The sequence below is a fragment of the Amblyomma maculatum genome, chromosome 6 (assembly GCF_055883805.1).
Source record: "Amblyomma maculatum isolate TAMU_Amacu chromosome 6, ASM5588380v1, whole genome shotgun sequence".
NCBI classification, from domain to species: Eukaryota; Metazoa; Arthropoda; class Arachnida; order Ixodida; family Ixodidae; genus Amblyomma; species Amblyomma maculatum.
Window position 1 is genome coordinate 164,499,647 of NC_139349.1, and position 25,155 is coordinate 164,524,801.

Sequence of the window (25,155 nt, forward strand, 5' to 3'; positions counted from 1 at the left end):
TAGCAAACCTGCCTTCGGAGATTTTTTCACGTGTGTGTTAGAAAAATCCTTACATGTACAGCATCCAGGCGCTAACATCTTCCAAACGGTAATAAATGTATAAAGCCACGCAATCGAAATGCGTACTTACAAAGAAGTTATCTGAGGCGCCTAAAGTCTGGAGCGGCTTTTCTAAAGGCCTAGCACGAAAGCGACTACTGGGCTCTCCCAAGTGTGGGCCTTCCTCAGCGGACAGCCTATGCACTAGAGCCACGCTTGGGTAGTCGACTTTTCTCTCACGTGCACAGCCATTTTAGTTTGTCTTGGTTTATTATTGAATATAAAGAATATAGCAAGCGAGGAGCGTGAGTATCGATCTGTGGGTTCAGACCTACGACGCTAGGCCCACTCAGCATCGAACGTGGCAGGCAGGAATAACTTATGAAAGTACTTTAATAGGAACCTTCGATCAGCGGCAGGTTGCTGTTAACGTAATTCCTGTCAAGCGCTACAGGACAGGGCGATGGGTAGCAGTCAAATTGTTTCAACTTAATTACGACCTACCTGATTTGGCAGGTGATATTTAACTGCCACATTTCATGACAGACAGACTTAAAATAAATTCATTCATTTGAAACTGCGCATTGTGACAGGTGGCTAATAAATTTGTAAATAAGTAGTTCACGCCTTACAGGTGAGGCTGTAGATTTTGCTGTAGAATGCGGGGCTACGAGAGCTGTACCAATACCATTACAGCTTTACCTGTAAAATGTTTGGTATTAATGGCAACGCCTTTTTGAATTGGGTTCATAAGCCATGGTAACCGACGAGGAAAACGCCACGAAAATTGATAAAAAACACCCGTTTATTTCAGGACAACAAGAGCCACAAGAAGGTGCTACACAGGTATTGTATCAAAAGAAATAGGAAAGGAATGTCGTCAGTGGCGTTTAAACGGCGGGTCCGATTTCTGAGAAGAGGAGCTTCACCGCTCGTCAAGCGATGTATATTTACCTTTTTTTTCTCACCCTCCCCAGTTTGCACGTACAAACTGAAATAAATATTGATTTATTGAACAATCCCTAACAACATGGCTCAAAGACGGGCTGCAGAGGAAGCAGCACTCACGCCGGGTGCAGCAATAGGCTCCGTCCTGAGGCTTGCCCCTGTTGCTTCTCTGCTGCAGGGCCAGAATGGTCGACACCAGACTAAGACGGGCCGTCGCAACAAGCGTGCCCGCCGGCAGCATGTCATAGTGCAGCCTCATTCCTCCCGAAAATCCTCACCGGCGGCTGCTTGTTCAGCGCTTATCAAACTTCGCCGCCGCGATACATCAGAGCCGGGCATGCACCGTCGGGGAGTAGCCGAGTACATCCGCACTCGGAAAAAGAAAAGGAAGCGCGCGGCGCACAGGCTTGCGTGCCTAGGATCTCAGTGGGCGAGGAAGCCCACATTACTATTTATATAAAATATACTTATTTTTCCACATATCAGGAAAGTACTCCTGGCCCAAAAACTAGCAACATGACAAGGTCAAGGAGACCCAATGCATGAGAGTAGCGTAAAAGCCACAAAATGAGTGAAGTAAACTTTCATCAATAAAATACAAAGAGGAATTACAACAGGCACACATCATAGAGAAAACTTTTACTCTAAACAGAAAAAAAAGCAAAGCATCAATGTGTAATGCAATAAAAATATTATTGACGTAAGCACAAAAAAAAAATGCCATGAGAGAAAATAAGCAATGGTAAAGATTACATATTAAAAAAAAAAAAAACACCTTCTTCAGGCTGAAGCCATTGATGTCATAGTACTTGTTGAGGGCAGCAAGAAGATTATGGATGAGAGCTTGACATTTGTAGCGCTTGCGAAAATGCGCGATCCCATTGCCAATTAGAATTAGGCACGCGCCATTATAAAGGTGCCAAATGGTGTCTACCTCAATTGAAATATAGCAGGCAGCCTGCTGTAAGCGAAATGCGTATTAGTTGTCTATGGGGATACTGTTAAAAGAAGAAAATTATTATTTATAGACCACTTTGGTGCAATATCCGCAGTGTAGCGGCCTGCCATTGTGTGACTAATTGCACGCTTATTTATATTAGCTTTTGTAGTTATGCCAGAAACTAAACAATAACAGTATATTAACAGTTCAAATTAAATAATGTATTGTTTATTTGAAGCTTAACTGCTATTGAAAGCAACCTTCGACAGCGAGATATTATACCAGCAACCGAAAAGAGCTCCATACAAAGGTATAGCTCCCAACTTAGTGATGAAGAGAACTGAAGAGTATTTTCTGATTAATCGGAAATGTAGACGAGCCGTACGTGAAAGTGCTGGAAGATATATATAGAGGGTACACAGCAACGATAGTTCTGCATAAAGAAAATAACACAATTTCTATAAAGAATAGTGTTACACAAGGAGACACGACCTCACCAGTACTATTCACGGCTTGCTTAGAGGAAGTATTCAGAGATTTGGAACGGGAGCAGTTAGGGATAAGGGTAGATGAAGAATACATCAGTAATCTGCGATTCTCTGTTGACATTACCCTGCTAAGTAACTCAGGGGATCAATTGCAAATAATAATTGAAGACCTAGACAGGAAAAGTAGAAAGGTAGGCTTTAAAATTAATACGCAGAAGACTAAGGTAATGTTCAACCGCCTCGGGAAAGAACAGCAGTTTACGTTAGGCATTTAGCAAGCACTCCCAGATTATGACTAGCAGCTGACCGGTATCGCTGAAGAGGAAAGTACAATAGTTGCATCTCATCTGTACTCCCATATGCAACTCAAATTTGGAGGCTAACGAAAAGGGTTCTACTTAAGTTCTATGGAACGAAAATGGTAGGAGTAACGTTAATAAATGGGAAGCCGGCAGAGAGGGTCAGAGAAATAACTCAAGGTACTGACATTCTAGTGAAAAGTAAGAAGATGAAATGGACATGGGCAGGATATGTAGTGCGAAGAGAGGATAACCGACGGTCGCTGAGGGTAACAAACTGGATTCCAAGGGAAGGAAAGGGCAACAGGGGCAGCAGAAAGTTCGGTGGGCGGATGAAATTAAGAAGTTCTTAGGGGTCAAGTGGATGCAGCTAGCAAAGAACCAGGTTAATTGGTGGAATATGGTCTTCCATATTCCACCAATTAACCTGGTTCTTTCGCCCTACAGTGGGTATAGTCCGGCTGATGATCATGATAAAGGCCTGACCTTCAAATTTAATAAGTTCACTAGTTGTACATAAGGAGAGGTAGTTCAGCGCAACACAGCCATACATAAGAAAGAGGACACCACGGCGCCGTGGTGTCGTCTTGTGGGTTCCTGTGTTGCGCTTGCTGAATTCCTGCTTATTATGCCTGGCAACCAAATAGTTCAGCAGTTAACTCTCCTAAAATTACTTGTTCAAATCGGCTTATTTCGAGAATGAAATGTAACCGAAACATAACAAAATAATACAAAAAGGGAAAACCGAATATTCCTTAGCGAGGGATTTAAAAATCTCAGTAATATTGTTCGACATTGTTATACAGTAAGGAGCTCAGCAGCAACAGCTACCATATCCTCAAGTCTTTCTCAGATATTATCAAAAAAGGGGGGAAAGCATGCACATGTCCTCAACTGCAGTGTAATTCATCGGCTGGCTACGAGTGAGGCTTATTTGACATTGGTAAACCCTAACCGAGAGCGCCAAGGCCACTGCGACGAGGGGTGAGAGATCGGGAATTATGGGAGAAAGTAAGCGCAAAGCAAACGAACAAAAGACAGGAGACAGGAAAACGTGCGTTGTCAACACAACGGAACAGGAAACGCTCGTTGTCCTGTCTCCTGTCTTGCGTTCGTCTGCTTTGCGCTTACTTGCTCCCGTACCATTATGAACCAACTAGCACAGCAACAAGTTTTACTTGGAGCGACTGTGCATCCCACAGGACTGTACAATTTGCGATCATGTAGTGTGGCGTAAAAAACACGCAGTTCGCTATTAACGACGCCACTACGCTATAAAAATATTGTCTTTGCGTGTGGGGCAGCCGCACAGCAACGTGTTGCTATGCATAGAAACCACACAATAAATGCGCAGTAAAGCTTTTCCAAGGCAACGTCCAATTATGGCGCTGTAGTATTGCCGCCATAAAAGCAGTGATGAAGTGTGTGTAAAGTTAGTGGCACATTTCAGTAAAGTGCACAAAGCTAGGGGGCTGAACGAAACCAAAGCAACATTTCTCCCGCATGTTATTAGAGCTTTGGGTGAAATTATCTGCAATCTTTAAGGTGACAGCCTTCCTAGGCTCATGCTGTGCGCAGAAAGTTCACGTCTGCGCGAGGTGTCCGTCCCTGCTAGCGCTTGAACGAATACAAATAGGAGAAAAAAATAATTCTGTGAGATAAAGGATGACAAAATGAACCTGATAAGCAATGCTTGATGACTGTAGAATAATAAGTTAATTAGTTTCAGCCACAAAAGTCAAATCTGCGTCGAAATAGCAACGGACGTTGATAAATTTAGGGTTCAGGAAAACGGCTCGGAGTCTAAAAATTACAAAAATGTTAAAATTGGTTAGAAACGACGGATTAGAGTGGAATTAGATTATTAACATGTAATTAAGGGTAAATAATACTTCAGATCTCCGAAGGACCTATTTTGGCTAAAAAACAAATAAATTTATTAATAATGATGTCACATCCGGCGGAAAGACTTCGAGATCTCTAAAAATGAATAATTAGGCAGGATTTTACTTTCATTAGACAAAAACTCTAATTAAACGTAATTAATACACTTGAGGCCATATATAGCTTGAGTAAAGAAATTAGTACAAAAAAGAAACAAATGAGTTGAAACACGGCAATTGAGCCCAACGATTCCCATAACCACTTTCGCTTTACAAAGTACTTAAGCGGTATCTAAGTGCTTGCAATGAATTTTGGAGACAACGGTGTGATCAGTATATTCATTTAAAACAGCCGATGCACGAGACAGAATGGAAGAAACAGGGGACGACATGAGCACTTTCTAAGAACTGAATTTTTTTTCTGAAGAAGTTAGTTATATAGGCACGAAACACAATATCTAAAACCAAAAGGCAGCCCCGCTGTGGGGGTGCAGTGGTTAAAATGTCCGACTACGGTGCCAGTGTTAACGGGTTCGATCCCGATCGCCAGCGGCTACATTTCGATGGAAGCGAAACGGAGAGACGTGCGTGTGCTGTGCGATGTCAGTGCACGTTAAAGGTTCCCTGGTGGTCAAAATCACTCCGTAGCCCTTCACTATGGTTCCTTCTTCTCTCTTTCTACCTTCCCTTACATTTTCCACTCTTCGCTTACGGCGCGGTTCAGGTGTCCACAGAAACAAGTGTGACAGATATTGCACCTTTCCCTTCCTGCGAACCAATCATTATTAAAACCAAAAGCCAAACTCATCATAAGACCATCAAAAAAACCGTGATGAGGAGAGTTAATCGCATCGTCTTAGATAACTAGCATTCTATTACATGGCAAGCATCTGCTGTCACCTGGCCGCCACATATTCACCGAGAGTGCGAATCTCTCTTTCCCCAAGATTGACAGAGGCGAAGCTGCACATATATATGACTCCTTTGTTATCAAAAAACCCTTTAACTAGCCCTCTGCATATCTGAACTGGGCGAAAAGCTTCAACTAGCTATTTGCGCAGAGGTAGCATTTGCCTCTCTTTGCACGCGCGTACGGTTTTTAACGGTTTATGGTTTTGGTTGTTATGTTTGGTTCCTATATAACTAACCTTCCGAGAAATAAAAATTCCGTTGTTAGACAGCGCTCGTGTCGTTCCCTGCTTGTTCCACATAGTCTGGTGTATCGAGCTGCTTTACGGTATATCCTTTCTAACTCCACGCAGCTTTCTGTTTTCGTTCTCCGCTTATTCCTGTCTGTACTTTCGGTTACCACGAGGGATGTACATGCTGTTCTCCTTCGCCCCCTCTTTAGCCTCAGTGCAACCATTTTTCAAATCCCCTCAGAGGCGTGGTTTGTGTTGTACAACACACTGAAATTTTCGCTTCTTAGAACTTCCGCATCCTCAGACATGGCAGTAATTCAATTACAGTAATTACATATTGTATTGTTTAGTAATGTAATGAATTACTTTTGGCAGTGATTTCGCAGCAAAAGTGCATAATTCCTCATGAATTTACTTAAAGTGCACCACTACTCTTTCCATAGACCACAAAGTAGAGTGCCGCGAAAGCAGAAACGACGTGCGGCCAGCCGAAGTCAGCGTAACCGATCAGCAAAAGGAGACAGAATTGAGCAGAACATTGCCTCTGAGACCTCGTATACAGCAGAGTTACTTAGTGTGGCTATCCCATGGCAACCATTCTACAAGCAGCAGGATACAAGGGACGGGTGGTGCAAGAAGGCCGGAGATGAAAACTAGTTGGGAGCGCGGCACAGTAGCACTCCGTGTTGCGGCGGATAGGTCACAGTAGTGCCTGGTTACACTCGTTACCACGGGGCGAAGGTGGGTGATGGCGGGAGGAGATAAGCGGAAAGGTCCATGGTGTGAGCCACCGTGGCGTGAGCATTACTGAACGCAAGGGGCCGAGGTCAATTTTTGGGACTATGGAAACAACAAATAACCTAGCTTCTTCAGGCCCCTCAAATGGCGGAGAAAGCTTCGGGCCAGCAAGACGCTGGATTCGCCGCTCATTTCACAAACCGTTCGACTACGCTTCTGCCTTTGTTATTTTGTTGCGGTTTGCTTATTTTTGTAATGGCAAGTGCTGTAAAAAAGAGAGAAGAGATAGCTCACCGGAATCTGGAGGAAAGATAAAAGAATGTGCGTGCTTCGCGTCTGGAGAACATGTTTTGTTTAGTAGCTTTCCTTAGTTTTTGCACGCATGAAAACTAGAAAGTAATTTAAAAGTGACCCAATTACTCAGTCGGAGTAATTGCAACGCATTATTATCCATTTTTAGGATCTTCAAGGTGTAATCTAATTTAATCACCAGTCTGCGACTTTCAGCAAAACAATTTGTAATGCATTTATTTCCTTCTCAAAAGTAATTTTGCCATGCATGCTCCTCCTCCAAGGGGTAGTCCTGAGAGATCGTTTTTCTTTCTTTAAATTAACCCCAGCCGCGGCGGTATATCAATGGAGGTAAAATACGAGAATCGCCAGCTTATGTAAACCATATTTCGATGACCGACAATATTCCGCACTCCTCCACAACGGAGATTTTCCTTCGTCTCTAGCTCCTTCGTTCATCCATTCTCGGTGAAGTTGCGGTGACCACAGAGCGTAAGACGTCTAGGCGACTTTCCATTTTATAAATTAATTTATGTGACGGAACTTCCGCACCTTAGCAAGCACATAGACAGCTCGGTAGATTCGTTGTGTCTCTCTGCACGTACCTGGCAGTGAATCCAGGCGCCCGTGGTGTTCAAGTAGACCACTCTGCTGGGAGGTTCCTGCACGAAGGCGGGCCCCGTCTGGTCTCCGTTGGGCGTTTCGGCAACGCGCTCCTTGCGCGGTATCTCGTCCGAGCCACCTGCTCGGCGCAGCTCTGCCGCCGTGGACGATGGGCGTACGTGGTGGGAGTGCGACCCGCTGCTCTCCAGGGACCAGCCGGTTTCTCCTAAAACACCAAAGAAAAGGTCGGGCTCAATTTGCTGTTAGAAAAAAATAAGGGTGGCAGGGTCAAGAAATAAACGTTTTAATTCCTTCCCTCTACTCTTGAAGCTGCCCCCTAAACGAAAGCACCTTTCTCCCTATCCATCAACTCCTACGCACAGCTTCAGCAATCGCTCCGCGAAAGACTGAGTTAGTAGAGGCATCGAGGATGGGAGTACTTGGCGGTAGTGCGTCCGCCCGAAACAGCGACTGCGGTTCAATTCCGCTCTTATCCACTACTGTACGCTACATTTTTGTGGCCAGTTGATGGCTTTGGCTCTTAAGAACGAGCTCAACCTCTTGAGCGGACGGCACTGGGTCGATCTCTGACCCCGAGGGTGGTCACGTGACTTCTCTAGCTGCTACAGCAAAGTGCGGTTGCAGAAAATATAGCGTCGTAAAAGCACAGATCGAGTTGTTTGGTGTCTTTTCAGTGCATTGAGTTTCTTGATTGCACATTGTGATCACGCATTGTAGCTGTAAACGCGGCACGTTATTTGTGCTTCTGCCACCGTGTCTCGACATCAGACGTACGCCATCGAGCACGGTTCAAGAGCAAAGTTTCATCCAAATGGCGGAAACTTCAAAAATATCTAATTAGAATGAAAATGGACGAACCATAAGAAATTCTGGCAACCCTGTGCGAAAAGCAATTCAGGGAGAAATAATGCGTTCATTGATTGTCGTTAATTTACTTACTAAGTAGCAGTCGCTGTCCCCGCCGAAGGAGCTGGATGAAAGAGATCTATGCAGTTGTGGTACTTTAAAAATTGCTCGGCATCGTCGAAGGACGTATCTTTTCCATTGCCTTGCTCACTCGGTCTTAAATCATATAAAGGGACTCTAAAAAGGTGTCCACTGTAGGTGAAAGAAGCAGACAATACTAAAAAATATGAAATCGCCCATCGACTCCCGGCACACGAGACATATCGGTAATTAAAAACTGCATTCATGTTGTTCATCTCCGCACTTACGCTGCACATGGCGCGAAAATCATAAACAGATCAAACCGATATATCGCTCGGCCGACGAATGCGCCACCAAGCTAACCAAGCTCAGCTATTTTTTTTTCTTTGCGGCTTGGTCACCCACCCCAACTTAACTGTAAAAGAGAGAAGGGCAAGGGGGAACGGGCAACCTTCTCCTGTCCGATCACGGCTCGTCTTGAGGGGAGGGGGGGTACTGTTGTGAATGGGGCTCCAGCCGAGGTTCGCGCAGTCTCCAGCAGTTGAAGACAGAAAAACGGGTTTAGCGGACTATAGCGAGCGACCGCTGCCAAAGGCATCGAAGCGGCGGCGGGGGAGTGACCCTTTGTTTACTGCGGCGGCGGCCAACCCTCCCCGCCTCCCCTCTTCGAGATGGAGATAGACTGCCTTTCGGGCCTTAATTCCTATTGGCATCCACGGCGGCGACAGTGGGGAACCTGTCCTTGTGTTGAATATACCAGAGGCGCTTCACCCAGCAGCCTGACCCCGCTCGCCGAATTCTCGAAGCAGGTGACCTTCCTGGAATTACGCAGGGGAAATGATCGCCGCCAGAGGGCGAATTCGCGGGATATATCGCCCTGGTGAAGGATCTCCATCACGCGCAGAAAATCGTCATCGACACCACAGAAGTTCGCCCTTGCCACCGAAAAATGTGAGAGGAGGTTCGAGCACCACCCTCGTCAATGGGAGGTACACCGAGTCATCTCTTGTGTCTCACTGATTGGACTACGCCGATTGAACTTTGTTTCTCGCATTAGGGAAATGGGGACAACCGACCGTATTTAAGTGGTGGAAATTGTCTCCAATGAGAGCTCCGTTTTCTTCCTCATACCTGTAAATATTCCATGGTGTAAAAATTGTATAAAACGTTCTTCTTCGTCTCTCCTCCCTGGCTGTTCCTGGTTCTTCGTCTCTGCTTCCCATGAAGCCTAGGCCCCCGATCCCGTTCACATCAGTACCCTCGAGACCTACCGTGGCCATGCTTGCATGCCGCCAGTGATAGCCCTTTCCCGGTGACATCACGCGAGCCTTGCGACATCCAAAAACAGGATTCACACGATACACCAGCACCGATAGCTGGCGTGAGGGGCTGAAATGGCAATATTAAAAAAGAAAATTGTTGAAGTTATCGGCTCCCTTCTGAACACTGCGCGCTGCATGCATGCTCAGTGCGATACAACCACTTGTCATGAACATTTCGGACCTGCACCCTCAAAGAAGCATTCATTTGGCACCACATCCTTCGACAAAAATCCAAATCGACCGATGCGTGGGTATGGCTTGCATCAACTTCTGGCCTACGATTGGAATTTTTCTTTTAAGTGGGATTAATGAACTCGTGATCACTCATCTTATTCGCGTTGCCGCGTGCACCGTTCGGATTTAACGAAGGCCGTGGAATGTTGGTTGCTGCACCTTTCTCAGCGGCGGGTAAATCTTAAAACGTGACGCGACGGGCAAATCTTGCAGCGTTAGGAAGCGGGATCGTATCCCAGTCGCGGCCATGGCTTTTCGGTGAAAGCGAAAAGCGAGGCACTCGTGTGCTGTTCGATGTCAGTGTACGTTAAGGGACCCCAAGTGGTCGAGCCCTCCACTACGTAGTTTAACCTAGCCTTAGTCGCATTTGGGACGTTAAACCCCACAAAAGCTATCAAACCTTTCCTCATTGTGGGATAAACGACCCAAGAAGAAGGATTTGTTTCTGAGCTAGTTGCTTTATGGTGCAAGGTAAAAACAGTCAACAAAAAATACGCTACATAGTGCAGAAGACTTCGCGTACACAAGCCTTTCGTACTTGAAGTCTTCTGCGGTGTGTAGCGTCTTTTTTGATGGCTGTTTTCACCTTGACCCAAGCAGTTCAACCAACTTAAGCGCAGAGATAAGCATGTGCCAATTTGCTCGTCGCAAGGTACCCGGTCGCACTCGGGATTCGAACCCAGCCCCTCCCTAAAGTGAGACCTGTGCAGACACCATTATACCCCTCTTGGACTATGTGACAGCTCACTCACTTAGTGAGGTGTTTGCTAGCCAAAAAGGTGGATCTAATGACTCATATTGACTGTAAAAAGCAACACAAAGCCACTGAGGCTAAAGCTAAACGGCTTGAAAACACATTGCAGAGCAGTAAGAGCTGCACACGTGAACCCTCTCTCAGCGTCGCGCGAGCGCTGCCTATTGATGGCGACGCAATGCAGCATCAAATCTAATAAGCTTGTTACCGCAATACGTTAGATGTCAGCCGTTTACTGCGAAGCTCCATCAAGAAAATTTTGGTTCCAATTTAGTACTATTATTTCACCAATCCAAGATATTCCGACCCCTCCACTCTGCATTTGACAGCATTACACAGTCGATATCCGGCCAGAAATTTCCATTGCATGCATGCCTTGTTTATGACGTCATCCGCCAGCTCTGTCGGCTGCTGACCAGATGAAGCAAACGGACTCCCCTCAATAGACGGAGGCACTCTCTACTAAAGCCCGCCTTCAATCCACCTGTGTGCCTAGATATGAGCACTTTCAGACGGGACGGGAATGCAAATTGTTTTATCATTTACTGACATGCCCGAACACTTATAAAAGTGCTAATGATCGTCTCGCAATGTATATGCCGATGAACGGTCAGCATATGGACGAATGAATTATGGAAGTGCGTTAATTTATTTGAAATGGGAGTTTTCTGCCTCTATTTCAATTAAAATAAGGATAGTGGAAACGAGTGCACGTGGTGCATTCGCAGCTCTGATTTGCGAAATGGTCGAAAAAAACAAGCCCCAAATATATTTTTAGAATTTTTAACCATTGTGACTGTTTCAGTGTTTATTTTACTTCATTGTAGAAAATGAAACTAAAACCCATCGAGCAGCTTGATGAAGGTCTTGGCTCCTAGCAACGCAAAAAAACGTTGACAAGATAGCAGTATTGCGATCAAATAAAAGTTCTGTGTTTCGTGGTTTCCTTTTGGCATCATTATCACCGTTGTGATGTGCACATAAAATTTTTGCAATACGTGTGCGGGACAGCGCCTGTGTCTATAGCTTGCTTTACTTCTCCAAAGCAAGATCTTCCCACTACTAGATTTTTGTAATATCAAAGGGTAGTTTCTGGGCGTTGTATGAGTTCATTACCAACAGCTCTGCATGAAAAGCTCTGGCGCACCCGTCAAGCTGGTTGTGCCGCTTTTTTGCGACCTTTTCCGTGGGTCAAGAAGAGAAATAAATTTCGTGTTGTCTGAGATATCTAAGGATAGAGACAAACTCTAGATAGCAAGCCCTTGGAGTGATGTAGAAGCGTTAAAATAGTGCAAATATCGCAATGTTATAGGGTGCATAGAACAATTAGGGGGTGTTCAGGATTTATATTCAGTGAAGATGCGATAGCGCCGTTTAACATTTTCATTTTGTGATTTTAAGCAACAAATCCTTTTAGCTCCCGTTGACGGCGGCCTTCAGGGGCGTCGAAATATAATCGACCGCCAACAATTGGGCACCGAAACGTGAACATCCGGGCACCGAATGAGATTTCACGAGACGAGTTCTCTAAGGCAAAAATTGCACCTATAACGGGGACCCCGCTCACCGGAAAGTAGTATGGACTCCTGCTCATATGGGTCTCGAGGGAAATGAGGCAGCCGACGCCACCGCCCGCGCGCTTTCTTTCCGAGCCTCCCATCTCGACCCCCTAGATCATGATCTCGAATTCAAAACCGCTTATTCTTTTAAAGACATTGTTCTTTATTATTAATCTTGCCATCGCATTTACCCTCGCCCGAATAAAGGTATATCTAAGACGGAGGAGCGGCTTCTACACCATCTCTATACCAACACTCTTCTGTGCCCTGCAGCACTTCAACATTTTAATCCTTTCTTCACTGGTAGTTGTCCGCACTGTGCGGAGAAGTTTTCGGACATCTACTACATGGTATGGGCTTGCCCATCCAACCCAGCTATTCCTCCTCAACCCAACCCCACTCGGGAGGACTGGGAGGCGACCCAGCTCGGATGCTATGACCTGCAGGCCCAAAAGGTCTTGGTCGAGGACGTTCGGGCAGCGGCCGAAGCCACTGGGGTCCCGTACTAGGGACCCCACATAGTATTTGTAAGGGCCGGTTCTTAAGAGATCCGGCTCATGCATACCTCCACCCCATTTGAGTCGTTAAACGTTTTTCACCACCACCACTACCACCCTCAGGCTTCCGCGCCCTACCCGAGGATTGCGCCGAACAGTCGCACGTAGAACGCCGCCCGACGAAGGCGGTAGAGGCGGAAGCAGCTCGAAAAGCGTTCGGTTATTTGGAGTCGAGTCTGATTCGTTCCGTCGTCAGCTGATGACGTTCTTCGCTCTAGCACACCGTTGTGTAGACATTCGGGGAGCACTCGAACACGCTGCTTCTCCTACGTTCTTGTCAGGCCAGCGTCTGTGCGTGGCCGCGTACCCACCTGCACTGTTCTAAATTTCAGAGCCGCCATTGTCAAAGCTGCCTATGCCGAGCAATGGAGCCTGACTTAAGAAGATGTAGGAAGCGCTTTGCGAAACGTGATCGCTTTGTGAGTTAGACGCCACGGCAGAAGACTCTACCCTGCCGACGACACCACGATTGTGCGGCCGCTCACGAAGGCGAGGAGAACGCCACTGACCGCAAGTGCCAACCTATGGCCGCACAATTGCAGGCGATGGCTTAGTGCCGCGACAAGAGAACATAGGAAGCGACCACTATGTACTATGTACCACTTTCCGAGCTACGCATTGCAAAATGCGTCGCCAGGAAGTGAAGCACACGAACTGGGACGCCTTTAGATATGTCCGCTCGCAAAGGCCAGCGGAAAGTATAGTAGATTTAAGACAATGGACGGAGCGTCTGTTGCAAGACGCCGCAAACACTTCAAAAACTGTTGCCCTTGAGGACAGCAGCCCCAGTCCGGACGCTAAGCTAGTGCACATGATTGAAGCACAAGGAAGTATCCATGCTCGATGGCGTAAAAATAAGCATAACCGACGTTTAAAAATTCGGCTAACCCGGCTTGAAAAGGAAATCGAGGCTTACTCGTGGGAACTTAGCCGAGAACAGTGGCATCAGACTTGCGACCGCCTTAATGGGCAACTGGGCAACAAGAACACGTGGTTTTTACTTAGACATTTACTGGACCCTACGAGAACTAAGGCAGATTCCCACAAGAACCTACATAGGATCTCGCAATCTTTCCAAGGCACCGACGAAGAGCTCATGACCACTTTAAAAGATAAATACATTAACACCTCCCAGGATATACCCACGCCAGATGGGTACTCAGGATTGGATAATCCTCGCATGGATAGCGTCTTTACCGTAGCAGAGATTAGGGCTGCTCTTAACAAAATTAACACCACCTCGGCACCGGGGGAAGATTGCATCACCAATAAGATGTTGCGCAATTTAGAAGACCAGTCAGTAGAGGCTCTTACGGACCTCTTCAACAGGTACTGGACAGAGGGCAGCGTCCCTGAGGAATGGAAGCACGCTAAAATTATTTTCATACCTAAACCGGGCAAAAGACTCGAGATGGGGAACCTCCGCCCAATCTCGCTAACGTCATGTCTCGGGAAGGTAATGGAACACGTTGTCTTAAACAGGCTCCTTATGCACACCGATGCGGAAGGCACGTTTCCCCCGTCCATGATTGGGTTTCGAGCAGGTCTTTCGACTCAGGACATTATGTGGCAAATCCAACAAGACATTCTAGATACAAATCGCATAAGAGCCACGCGAACCATCCTGGGACTCGATGTGAGTAAGGCCTTCGACAATGTGTCACACGCTTCCATCCTCAATCACCTCTCACAGTTACACGTAGGCAAACGGACATACGACTACATCGCTGCCTTTCTGAATGCGCGTACGGCTACGCTCCATTTCGTTGACAAAGTTAGCGACAAAATTACACTAGGGACGAGAGGAACACCGCAAGGCGCCGTACTTTCACCTTTTCTCTTCAACATCGTTATGAGCGGCCTCCCGCGTCTGTTAGATGATATCCCACACATACATCATTCCATATACGCCGACGACATCACCATATGGACCAATTCTGGCTCCGATGGAGATATTACAGATTCATTACAACGAGCTATCGACACGGTACAGTCTTATGTGCAGGAAAACGGCCTTACCTGTTCACCGGCTAAATCAGAACTATTAGTTATAAGGAACAAACAAGCTTCACAGGTAAAGCCAGATTCTCGAGAACCTATCCAGTTACACATTGACAACCATCCGATACCCCCGGTAGCCACGATCAGAGTTCTCGGAATGTTGATTCAGAATAATACGCAGAACACAGAAGCTATACGCCGGCTACGCGTCACGGCGCACCAGATAGGTGGGCTGGTGAGACGCATTGCCACACGTCGCAGGGGTATGAGAGAAGCAGACCTGTGCAGGATTATCCAAGCCTTTATGATAAGCAGAATCATGTACGCTTGCCCGTACTATCATCTGCGTCGTAGGGACGAACATGCACTTAATAGCATAATTAGAACAGCATACAAAGCGGCCCTTAGCTTACCAGTATACGCTAACTCAGATCGACTACTGCAGTTAGGAATTTTTAACACACTATCTGAACTAATTGAAGCCCATAAGACAGCACAAGTGACCCGCCTGTCACGCAGCCTTGCGGGACGCGTAATTCTCGACAAGCTCCACATCCACCCCACTGAGGAGGTGTGCGCAACATCCCATTTATCGGCTGACATAACTAGTAGACTAGTTGTTAAACCAATAGCCAAAAACATGCTACCAGGTAGACATGATGCCCGCAGGAAGACAAGGGCACAGACTCTTGAGAAACAGTACGAGGACGATCCACAAGCAGTGTACGTGGATGCAGCTCAGCACATCAAAAACGGAGCATACGTGGCATGTATGGCCACTCCAAAGTCAACCTTCATTAACGCTATAACATTTCATGCTAGCTCCATATGCGAGGCAGAGGAAGTAGCTATCGCACTGGCCATCGCGGATCCCCACACCAAAACTATTCTAAGCGACTCAAAAAGCGCCGTTCAAAATTTCGCCAAAAATTCTGTAAGCGCACTCGCGGCGCGAATTCTGCGCAACCGATCTCTCAATCACAACATCAATCTCGTATGGGTTCCGGCTCACGCGGGTAACTCCGGAAACGAAGGGGTCGACCGTCTAGCCCGAGGCTTAACCAACCGGGAGACGGGAGATCTATCGGGAACGGACGCGCCTGTGGAGGCACCGCGCACATACGCGGAGGTAACAAACTTTTATCGCGAGCTAAGATGCACGTACCCCGCCCCTCACCCCGACCTCGACCGGGCGCAAGCCACGACACTCAGACGCCTACAAACAAAGGCCATTCTTAGCCCCTACCGACTATCGTTAATTACAAACGGAGAATTCAACCCTGCATGCCGGCACTGCGGTGACGGGACGCAGGCCACTCAAGACCATATACTGTGGGAATGCGCCAGCAATCCCCCTCCAAAGACGCTCTTGCCAGCTCCCTCAGCGGAGGAATGGGACAAGCTGTTGGCCAGCCCAAGGAAAACTACGCAACTGGCCCTCGTCACGCGAGCTCAAGAGGTCGCTCCCGACTGGAGGCCACCCTAGACTCGCCCCAGCCCGAAATAATTCCTTTCATTTCGTGGCAATAAAAGTTGTTACCACCCCACAAGAGAAACCTGTCAGAAAGCGCCAGGCCGGGGGACGCTTGTGCCCATTTTTGCCGGTACAATTTTACCGGTACGCTTAACCATGCACTTTGTGCTTACATTTACTAATGATTATGAGGTATGCGGTCAGTTTTTATATTTTATATATATATATATATATATATATATATATATATATATATATTTTTTTTTTAAGCGAAGGCGCTGTAGCCGTCTCACGGTTCTGTGGACACCAACACTAACGAAGGCATACAAATGGAGATACAGTTGGAGGTTCGGATCCCCATCTCAAAGGAGCCGCCAAATTGACTATCAGATGGATGTTAGAAAGGTATCCAAATAGTACGAGAGCACCCTGAACGTTGCATAAAAAACGATTTCGTAGCAGCTTTGATACAAAATCACGTGCGTAGAAACGAGTTGACTTTCGCTTCACAACCACGACAGCGCCGACGCTCGTTTTTCTTTGCGACACGGTGCCCTTACGTTATCGCGTAAAACAAGGGAAACGGGAAAACAGCACACGTAAACGCGATGAGATGATGAAAACACATACTGATAAAGCGATGCAACTCGCTAACAGCAGTTTATGGCAGATTACAATATCGGAAAACAAAAGCTTGTCAGCCGCAGGCGCGCAGGATCCTGAAGCTCGCGGGGAAGGGAGACGCAGGCAAGAGGAGCAGGTCCCAAGAGGAGCACAACGTTCGGCCGCAACACGCCCGACGCGGCTTATTGATGGGGAGCCCGTGGCAGCGACAGGCTGTTCTGATGGCGATGCTATAACCATGGCTCGCGTGGTGCGCGATGGCGACGGTGATTTTGGTTGCAGCAGGAAGGGAGATGCGCACCCCGTCAGCACCCGTGTCTCGTGGTATCGGCTGCACATGAGACAAACACGGCTGCTGGACAAAATTATTTTGCTTCTTGTTATTGTTGTGAGTGCTCAGACTTACACAACCTGAGTGTAATTATTTCACGGTGCAGAGTGTTTTGCTTATACGACAGTTCTTTTTTACAGTTCTTTTTACTGTTGTTTCTTTTTTGACATCGCAGGAAAACACTTTAGAAAAAACAGTTGACAAAAGTGAGCGTTGACTAACGCTGAGGTTATTTTTGACAGACCACTTGCTTATATACGCAGGAGATCATATCAACAAAAAGAAGGACACGAAATCACATACGATCGTATCAACGCACTCACATGATATCCTCCTTGAAAGTGCAAACATGATTTCAAGGCGAGATATTTCAGCTTTTTTTCCTTGAGAGAAGAATTGAGTGACTGCTTACGCACGAGCTTCCAGATTTCCTACTCTCGTCAGATGAGATGATTTCTCTTCCTAGTTGCACCTTGTAACTGCGAACACCGAGGTATCTTTAACGTCGGGAGTCATTATTTGCGGCATTTTCGAATGTGTTCACTCATTCTGCTGCCCGAATTTTTTTGAAATTCATGAGCATGATTCCTTAAACTCTAATTAAAAACCTCCCGCTCTAAAAACTGAGCGCTGTTTAGATTTTAACACGAAGGACAAACCTGTCTCGGAAGATTTAAGAGCTCGACTTTGCTTTTACCTGTTGGAAAACGGCTGGTAGGTAAACACCACTTCAATGCAATATAAAGACACCCATCTCTATTTCGTGGTCCTGCGCACCATTAAACAGAACAAATTTTTGTTTCCATATTTTTCATCGTTTTTGCCAAAGCATAGTGGTCTGCTTTTTTTGCGGGCGTTGATCCCAGTCGGAATTTCAATGCCAAGGTTTACTGTATAAAGGAAGCCTCGCTCCTGTATGAGACGTGTTGGTTTATATAATTCTTTGTAACCGGTAATTTAGAGCTGTTTTACCGAATTTACTAGCACAGGTTTATTTCTAGTTATCGAATATGTAAGTATTCTGCATCTTGATGCAGTTCATTCATTCATTCATTCATTCATTCATTCATTCATTCATTCATTCATTCATTCATTCATTCATTCATTCATTCATTCATTCATTTTGTTTTATTTTCTGCAGAAGTACAGAACTCTTGTAGAACAGTGTTTGGGCCCATGGTTGAAGGCTAGGGCGGCTCCGGCAATTAAAAGGACATTGTCACAAGCTATCGTCCTGAAACATATCGTGTTATAAAACCTACTATTTTGAAAAGTACTAGAAAAGATACTAAACAAGGAGGAGTAGCACGTAATGTTAGATTAATGAGCAAAGATAAAAGGCGACATAGTGTTTTTTATACATGAACACAGTCAAACATAACGTCAAGGATCATAAAAAGGCATATCTAATAAAGAGGACAGTCATCGGCATGAGAAAATGACTTTTCAGTTTCTTATTGAAATTAGTGTTTCTCATATGAACCGGAATTTTATCTCATACTTTTGCACCAACACACTGTAAAGGACTTTCGCCATGCGTATTTTAGTAAAGTTAAGGTTAAAAGGGTTCAAGGAGAAGTTTCTTGTGCATCGTAATGAACTAATAAATATGAACCCTGGAAATGAATGTGTTTCTAATTATGCTGTGTGTGAATCGTGCAGATTTCTTTCCCGCATACGATCAAAATTAAGCAAGTTAAGCTAGATAAACAAAGGCTTACTATGCTCATTATGCCATTATATATTTTATTATAAGCGGTCTGGTCTGAAATATGGCCCCAGCCAGTATAAAAGACCGACAGTCGAGAAGAAGAGAAAATTCAATTGCTCAGACTATTGTTTCGATAGAAATGACAACATTTGTTCTTTCTTGTTCGTGCTCAGCAGTGCTGTAAGCGGGAAAAACCCTGCTGAAAATTAGGTCACAACTCCACGTGCCATGAAAGTTGGCGCACAGAGAAGGAGATGGCACTGATGGATATGTCGTCATGAATGATGCCGTCGCGCAACAAAACGAAATGGCGTCTTCCTCGCTTGTTTTTGTTTCCTTAAACGACAGTGCGACAACCTGTGACAGCGTGAGGATGAAGGCGCGCAAGAGACAAGCGAAACTCCGTCATTGTGCTCGTGAAATCTCGTGCGCCCTCTACAACTTTTCATTGCACAAAGACAGAGGCCAGCTAAAGCCTGCACGAGACCGCAAGAGCCGCATACGCTAGCAAAGCAGCGAGACCATCCGCCCGAGGCAGCAGACGCAATTGGACGCTTGTTTGTGGCGTGCAGTAAAATGCGTTGACATCCATACGACGTGCCACAAAGCTGCATAAACTCACGGTTTTACGACGAGCGAGCACATCACCGAGCTCTCTTTACGGTTTGATGCTGCGGTCAACAATGCGATCGCGTAAACATTATGCTGCCCGTCCCGAGCACTGTATATACATTATGTTTCTTAGTAACCCATCTGCCGCAGAGCGGTAAGTAAAGCAACATTTATTCATTCTTTTCTTGTCACTCTTGCATAAGAAGACGTCGAAGATGCGCAGTAATAAAGGAAATGGTATGACTGTTTCAGTAATGTTTTGGCGAATTCAAAATATCCAGTAAACAAAGCATGTCATCTATATTTGAGTATTTTTGTCCCAGTAATTCCCTCTTTTTTGGCCCGTTTGGGCTCAGCTCGTTTTTCGCTTTTTCTTTCCTCTCGTGGGCGCTTTGGAAGGAGGAGGAGGAAGAACATTTATTTCCGCCGAATATGGTGCAGCAGCCACCTACGAGTCCGCACGCAGGCGTCCGGGGAGGCAGTCTGTCACACCGCGGCCAGAGGACACCCGGCCTCGTCTAGGAGAAGAGGTCTTCAGCCTCGGCCGCCAGGCGGACGGCGAATCGCTGTGTTTTTTCGTCGGAGCTTCTTAGCGTGGTCTCCCATTCATCGCTAGTTTTAATCGCGTTGCGCCCTGGGGCACGAACGCATCTCCATATTATATGATCTAATGTTGCCACGTGGCCGCAAAATTTACAAATTTCGGTTTCTGCACCGTCCCTCTTCCGCCCTCTGGCACCCGTCCAACTCCTCCACAGGGGCGAAAAGAAATTTCGAGCTTGGAGTCTTCTCCAGTCATACGATTCCTTTTTACTCAGGGATCTAACCGGTGGCGGATATATCCTCCGGTCTTTCTTCAAGTTGTCCGTTACATCCCTAAAGGTACCTATACATTCTTTGGTTTTAGATGTTGTGGAGGCGTCCGCAGCACCCCGAGGTAGCGAGGAGCGGGCGAGCATGTGGGCAGCCTCCTTGCCGGCGAGACCGGCGTGTGCTGGGGTCCAGATTATGGTCACGCTTTCGGCGAGAGACGACTCGTTCAGAAGTTTTGCAGCACGATTGCTGACTCTACCCTTGCTAAAATTTCTAACCGCCGCTTTGCTATCGCTGATGACGTGTTTCACGCCTGGTCGTGCAATGGCAATGGCTATTGCAATCTCCTCCGCCTCTACCGGCGGTAGATCTCGATTTCTTTCTATTCCTATGGTGATCGCAGTGTCCAATAGGGCGACCGAGGTTACGTCACCTTCTTTCCCGATCGCTGCATCGGTGTAGGCGACCGATCCCGGCGGGAGTTTGTCCAATTTGTTAGCGAGGTGCTTAGCTCTGCTTTTTCTCCTCCCCTCGTCGTGTACGGGGTGCATGTTCTTCGGTATGGGCGAGACGTATAGATGCTTTCTGATTTCTCGATCTATGCTTTCTCTGACACTTTCGCCTTCCCCGGGCGCTAGTAGGTTTACCCAATCGAGGATTTGCCTACCCGCCGCCGTTCCTGCGAGTCGCTCTCTCTGGGACAGCCTGACCGCCGCAGCCAGCTCTTTCCACTCATTATGCAACCCCATCTTCTCTAGAATGTCGTTAGAAGTAGTTATGGGTAGGCCTAGAGCGCACTTCGTGCATCTCCTAATTATGGTGTTTAATTTGTGTTCTTCGGTCTTGTTGATATTTAGGAATGGAGTCGCGTAGCACATTCTGCTCGTGACAAAAGCTTGTACGAGTCTGAGTCTACTAGCCTCCGTGAGACCACTCCTTCTGTTGGACGTCTTCTTAAATACTCTGACTACGAGCTCCGCCTGATCTTTTAATTTCTTCATCAGGCTTTTGTTACTACCCCTGCGGTTGATAATCATACCTAATATTCTAATTTCATCTACTTTCCGGACTTCGTTTCCGTTGACTTTAATTTTGATATCTGGAGTTATCTTCCCACTACTGCTGGTCATTACCAGAAGCTCCGATTTTTCTGGCGAACAGCATAGACCTACGTCCTCTGCGTGATAGCTGATTATATTTGCTGCCTCTTGGAGCCTGGATGTGATGTACGAGTCGTTCCCTTCGCACATCCAGACGGTCACATCGTCCGCGTAGATGCTTAGTTTTAAGTCATCGAGATGGCCAAGCTTACTGGGGAGCTTCCTCATTACGATGTTAAAAAGGAAAGGTGAGAGCACAGCCCCCTGCGGAGTGCCTCTGTTACCCAGCGGGAACTCCTCCGAACATAAGCCCTGAAAGCTGATGATCGCCGTCCTGTCTCGCAGGAATGATCTAATATAGTTGTAGGTTCTTTCGCCTACTCTAAGCTCAGCGAGCCCGTCGAGAATGGCGTCGTGACTGACGTTGTCAAAAGCTTTCTTAAGGTCTAAGCCTAGAATAGCTTTCGTATTTTTTTTCCTGAAGTCTCTGACAACATCGTTATGTAGTCTGAGCATGGTATCTTGCGTACAAAGGCCGGGCCTGAATCCGACCAATTCAGCCGGCCACGCATCATTCTCTTCGGTGTATTTGGTTAGCCTCCTCTGAATAACTTTCTCAAGTAGTTTGCCTACGCAGGATGTTAGCGATATTGGGCGGAGATTCTCCAAGCCCGGTGGTTTTCCCTGCTTGTGGATTAGGGTGATCTTAGCCCTCTTCCACTCTTGGGGTACTTGACCACTCTCCCACACCTGATTTAAATATTTGGTTAGGGCATTGATCAATTCGTCGTCCAGATTTGCGAGCATCTTGTTATTAACGAGGTCCGGCCCGGGGGCCGAGCGTCTTTTTAGGCCGTGCAGCTCCGCTCTGACTTCTGCCACTGTTATGGACGCGTCAAGCTCGCTGTTCGCCGGTCCCTTGTAATCTCTGTAATGCGCTGTGGCGGGGGGAGCTACGTACATGGACTTGAGCTTGTCAATGAGCTGTTTGTCCGTACCCTTAAAGTTATACCTCGCCTTGACCTGTTCTATATTGGCGACCGTTTTGGACTTAGTCGGGTCTATCAGGAACCTGAGCAGTTGCCACGTCTTGGCCCCATTCATGGTGCCCTCCATCTCGTCGCATTTGTTATCCCAACGTTGCGACTCGAGTTTCCGGGCGTATTTTTCTATTTCGACGTTGTGTCTGGCTATCTCTCTCCTGAGATTGCGGTTCCACTTTTGCTTTTTGAGCTTCTTCGTTAGCTCTTCTTTCTTTTTGAACATGCCGAATAACCTGCTATCCATCGCCTCAGGCAGAGCTTCGCCTTTAATTTCTTCGGTGGCCTCGTTGACATGGGTAATTAATTGGGCGGCCCAATTTTGAATGCACTCTATATCTCCAATTTCTTCCCGTTCTCTGATCTGTCTGAATTTATCCCAATCCACTTGGGTTTCCGTCCGACACACAGCGCGCTTAACGCTCACTTTCCTACTTAGTTCTACCTCTAGCACGTAGTGGTCGCTACCTAGATCCTGATGCTTGTTCGTCCACTTGACTATGCCAGTTCTATGGCAGAGAGTCAAGTCCGGGTTTGTGTCCGCTGACACACTGTTGCCCACCCTCGTCGGGCATCTAATGTCGTTAGCGATGTAGAGATTTGACTCAGTGATATCTTCCAACAGCGTTTGACCCTTCGGGCTGCTGGTCGTGTAACCCCATTCTCGATGTCTGGCATTAAAATCGCCGGCTATTATTAGTGGGTTCTTACCTGCCAGGCTAATCGCTCTCTTAAATATCGGGCCAAACCTCGCCTTCGTGCACTTCGGGGAGCTGTACACATTGAGTAGAAATATGCTGCCTCTGTTCTTTTTACCGGTCAGGATTTCCACAAAGACCGTTTCGGTCTCCCTGTTACCTACTTCGTGCTGGACGACCGCGACGTTGTTTTTGACGTACGTCACGACCTGTGTTTTACTTCCCTTCCCGCTATCGTAGCTTTTGTACCCCGAAAGCTTCCATACACCTCGCGTTTCCTGCAGAGCCATTGCCAAAGGCTGTGTGTTCTGGCTAGCTACGTACTGTTGCAAGAGCCATCGCTTCATTGACAACGACCGGCAATTCCATTGCCAAATTTTAGACGTTTTGGGATCCATTATGATTTTGATATTGTATACCCGATGCGTTGCAAAGGGCTTGAAGCATCTTTTCTAGCACTCCAAATCTCGCCTCAAGTTTCTTATTCAGGTTCAATTCGAAGTCTATGATTTCATCCTTGACTAATTTTCTAAAAGCCACGTGCTTTCTGGCTTGTCCAATTACACTAGTGTCGTCCGATTTACGTTTCGCAGGTCTAGCCTGATCGATATTCATTTCATCTGAGTCGTCACTGTCCCTGCCACAATTGCTCTCGCTCGCCCCACCGGGGCCCCGTATGACGGGCGGCCTGAGCATCGGAGGTGCCGGTGCAGGTGTAGCTTTTGCCTCTTTTAACTCTTTAATTACCTCGACTAGAGATTTGAGGGTTTCTTTAATCTCTTTGATGTCTTCTTTAATGATTCTGATTTCTTTGCTATGCTCGGCTTGAGTCTGTTGTAATTCCGAAAGTTCCAAGTTTTTTTCTTTGGAGACCCCGCTAGCGAAGCTGACCGACTTACCGCCTGCGTTAACTTCTTCATTCGTCTTTGCTTGTCCGGCCGGCGTCTCCCCGGGCTTCGGCCAGTGGTTCTTGTCTTCCTTGGGTGGCGGTGGTTGTGGCGGCCCCCTGTTCTTGCTCTTGGATCTGGGCTCATCTCTGGTGACGGATGCGCTGGAGTCTCTCGCACGGCCCGTTGTGCCCGCGGCGTCGCCTCTTTCTCTCGATCTGCCCCGGGTTTTCGTTGGCTCTTGCTGCTTGTTTTGAGCCTGGGTGGCTTCTTTCTCTGCTTGTCGGACTTTGAGAATGTGCGGGGTCCGGTACATGCTTCTGCAGCGGTTTTGCCCCAGGGGGTGGCAGCCGCCGCACAGTAGGCATTGCGGCTCGCAGTTTTGTTCGTGCCCCTCCGGTGGATTAAGCATTCTGCACCCTCGGCATCGAGGGCTGGTGGGGTCCGGGCAGACGTCCGACCGATGTCCTAGGTTGCCGCATGCGTAGCACACATCGAATTCCTTTTTGTAGAGGTTGCACCGGTATAGCAATCCGTTGAACCACACCTCTCGCGGGACTTCTTGGTCTTCGAAAATGATGAGCACGGTTTTAGACTTTTTCCCGAGCCTCCTCGCTCCTATGTAGCCAGGGTTATCTCTGAGTCCCTGCCGAATTTCCTCCTCCGTGACGTCCAGCGGAACGTCGTATATGACGCCCTTGCCGCCCTCCGGCATGGCCGCGTGAGCAGTTGCGTCTATCTCAACTGGCCCGATTTTTATGGTCGTAATTTGCTCGTACCGCTTTGCCCTGCCGAGCTCCGGGGTCATAATTAGTAGGGACTGATTCTTCGGGTTGGCGATGAATCTGTCTTCCCCGTTCAGGTTGAGGCCTGCGGCCGTAACCAGGACCTGGCGCAGCTTCGGTCCCGCTTTCCTTGTCAGCTGATCGGCGCCGCCGTGCGGTCGCAGCACTACGCGGAACATCTCCTTCGGTATTTTCGATCTGACCGTGCCTACGGATCTCTCGGCGAGTGACCTTCCTATCGCTTTTTGCCGCGATTTGGCGGCCTCGGTCCCTTCGCTCCCCTTCACGGGTGCCTCCTTCTTCGCTTGGGACGCTGCGTCGCATTCCTTCACAT

General features: G+C 47.2%; 1 protein-coding gene across 1 annotated transcript in view; it reads right to left on the minus strand.

Moving 5' to 3' along the window:
* Positions 1-25,155, minus strand: part of LOC146187335 (cell adhesion molecule Dscam1-like) — a 668,136-nt gene that overhangs the window by 447,354 nt on the left and 195,627 nt on the right. The window contains exon 4 of the mRNA XM_084607643.1: positions 7,374-7,597. Within this exon, the coding sequence (XP_084463769.1) occupies positions 7,374-7,597 (224 nt within the window). The remainder of the gene's footprint in view (positions 1-7,373; positions 7,598-25,155) is intronic.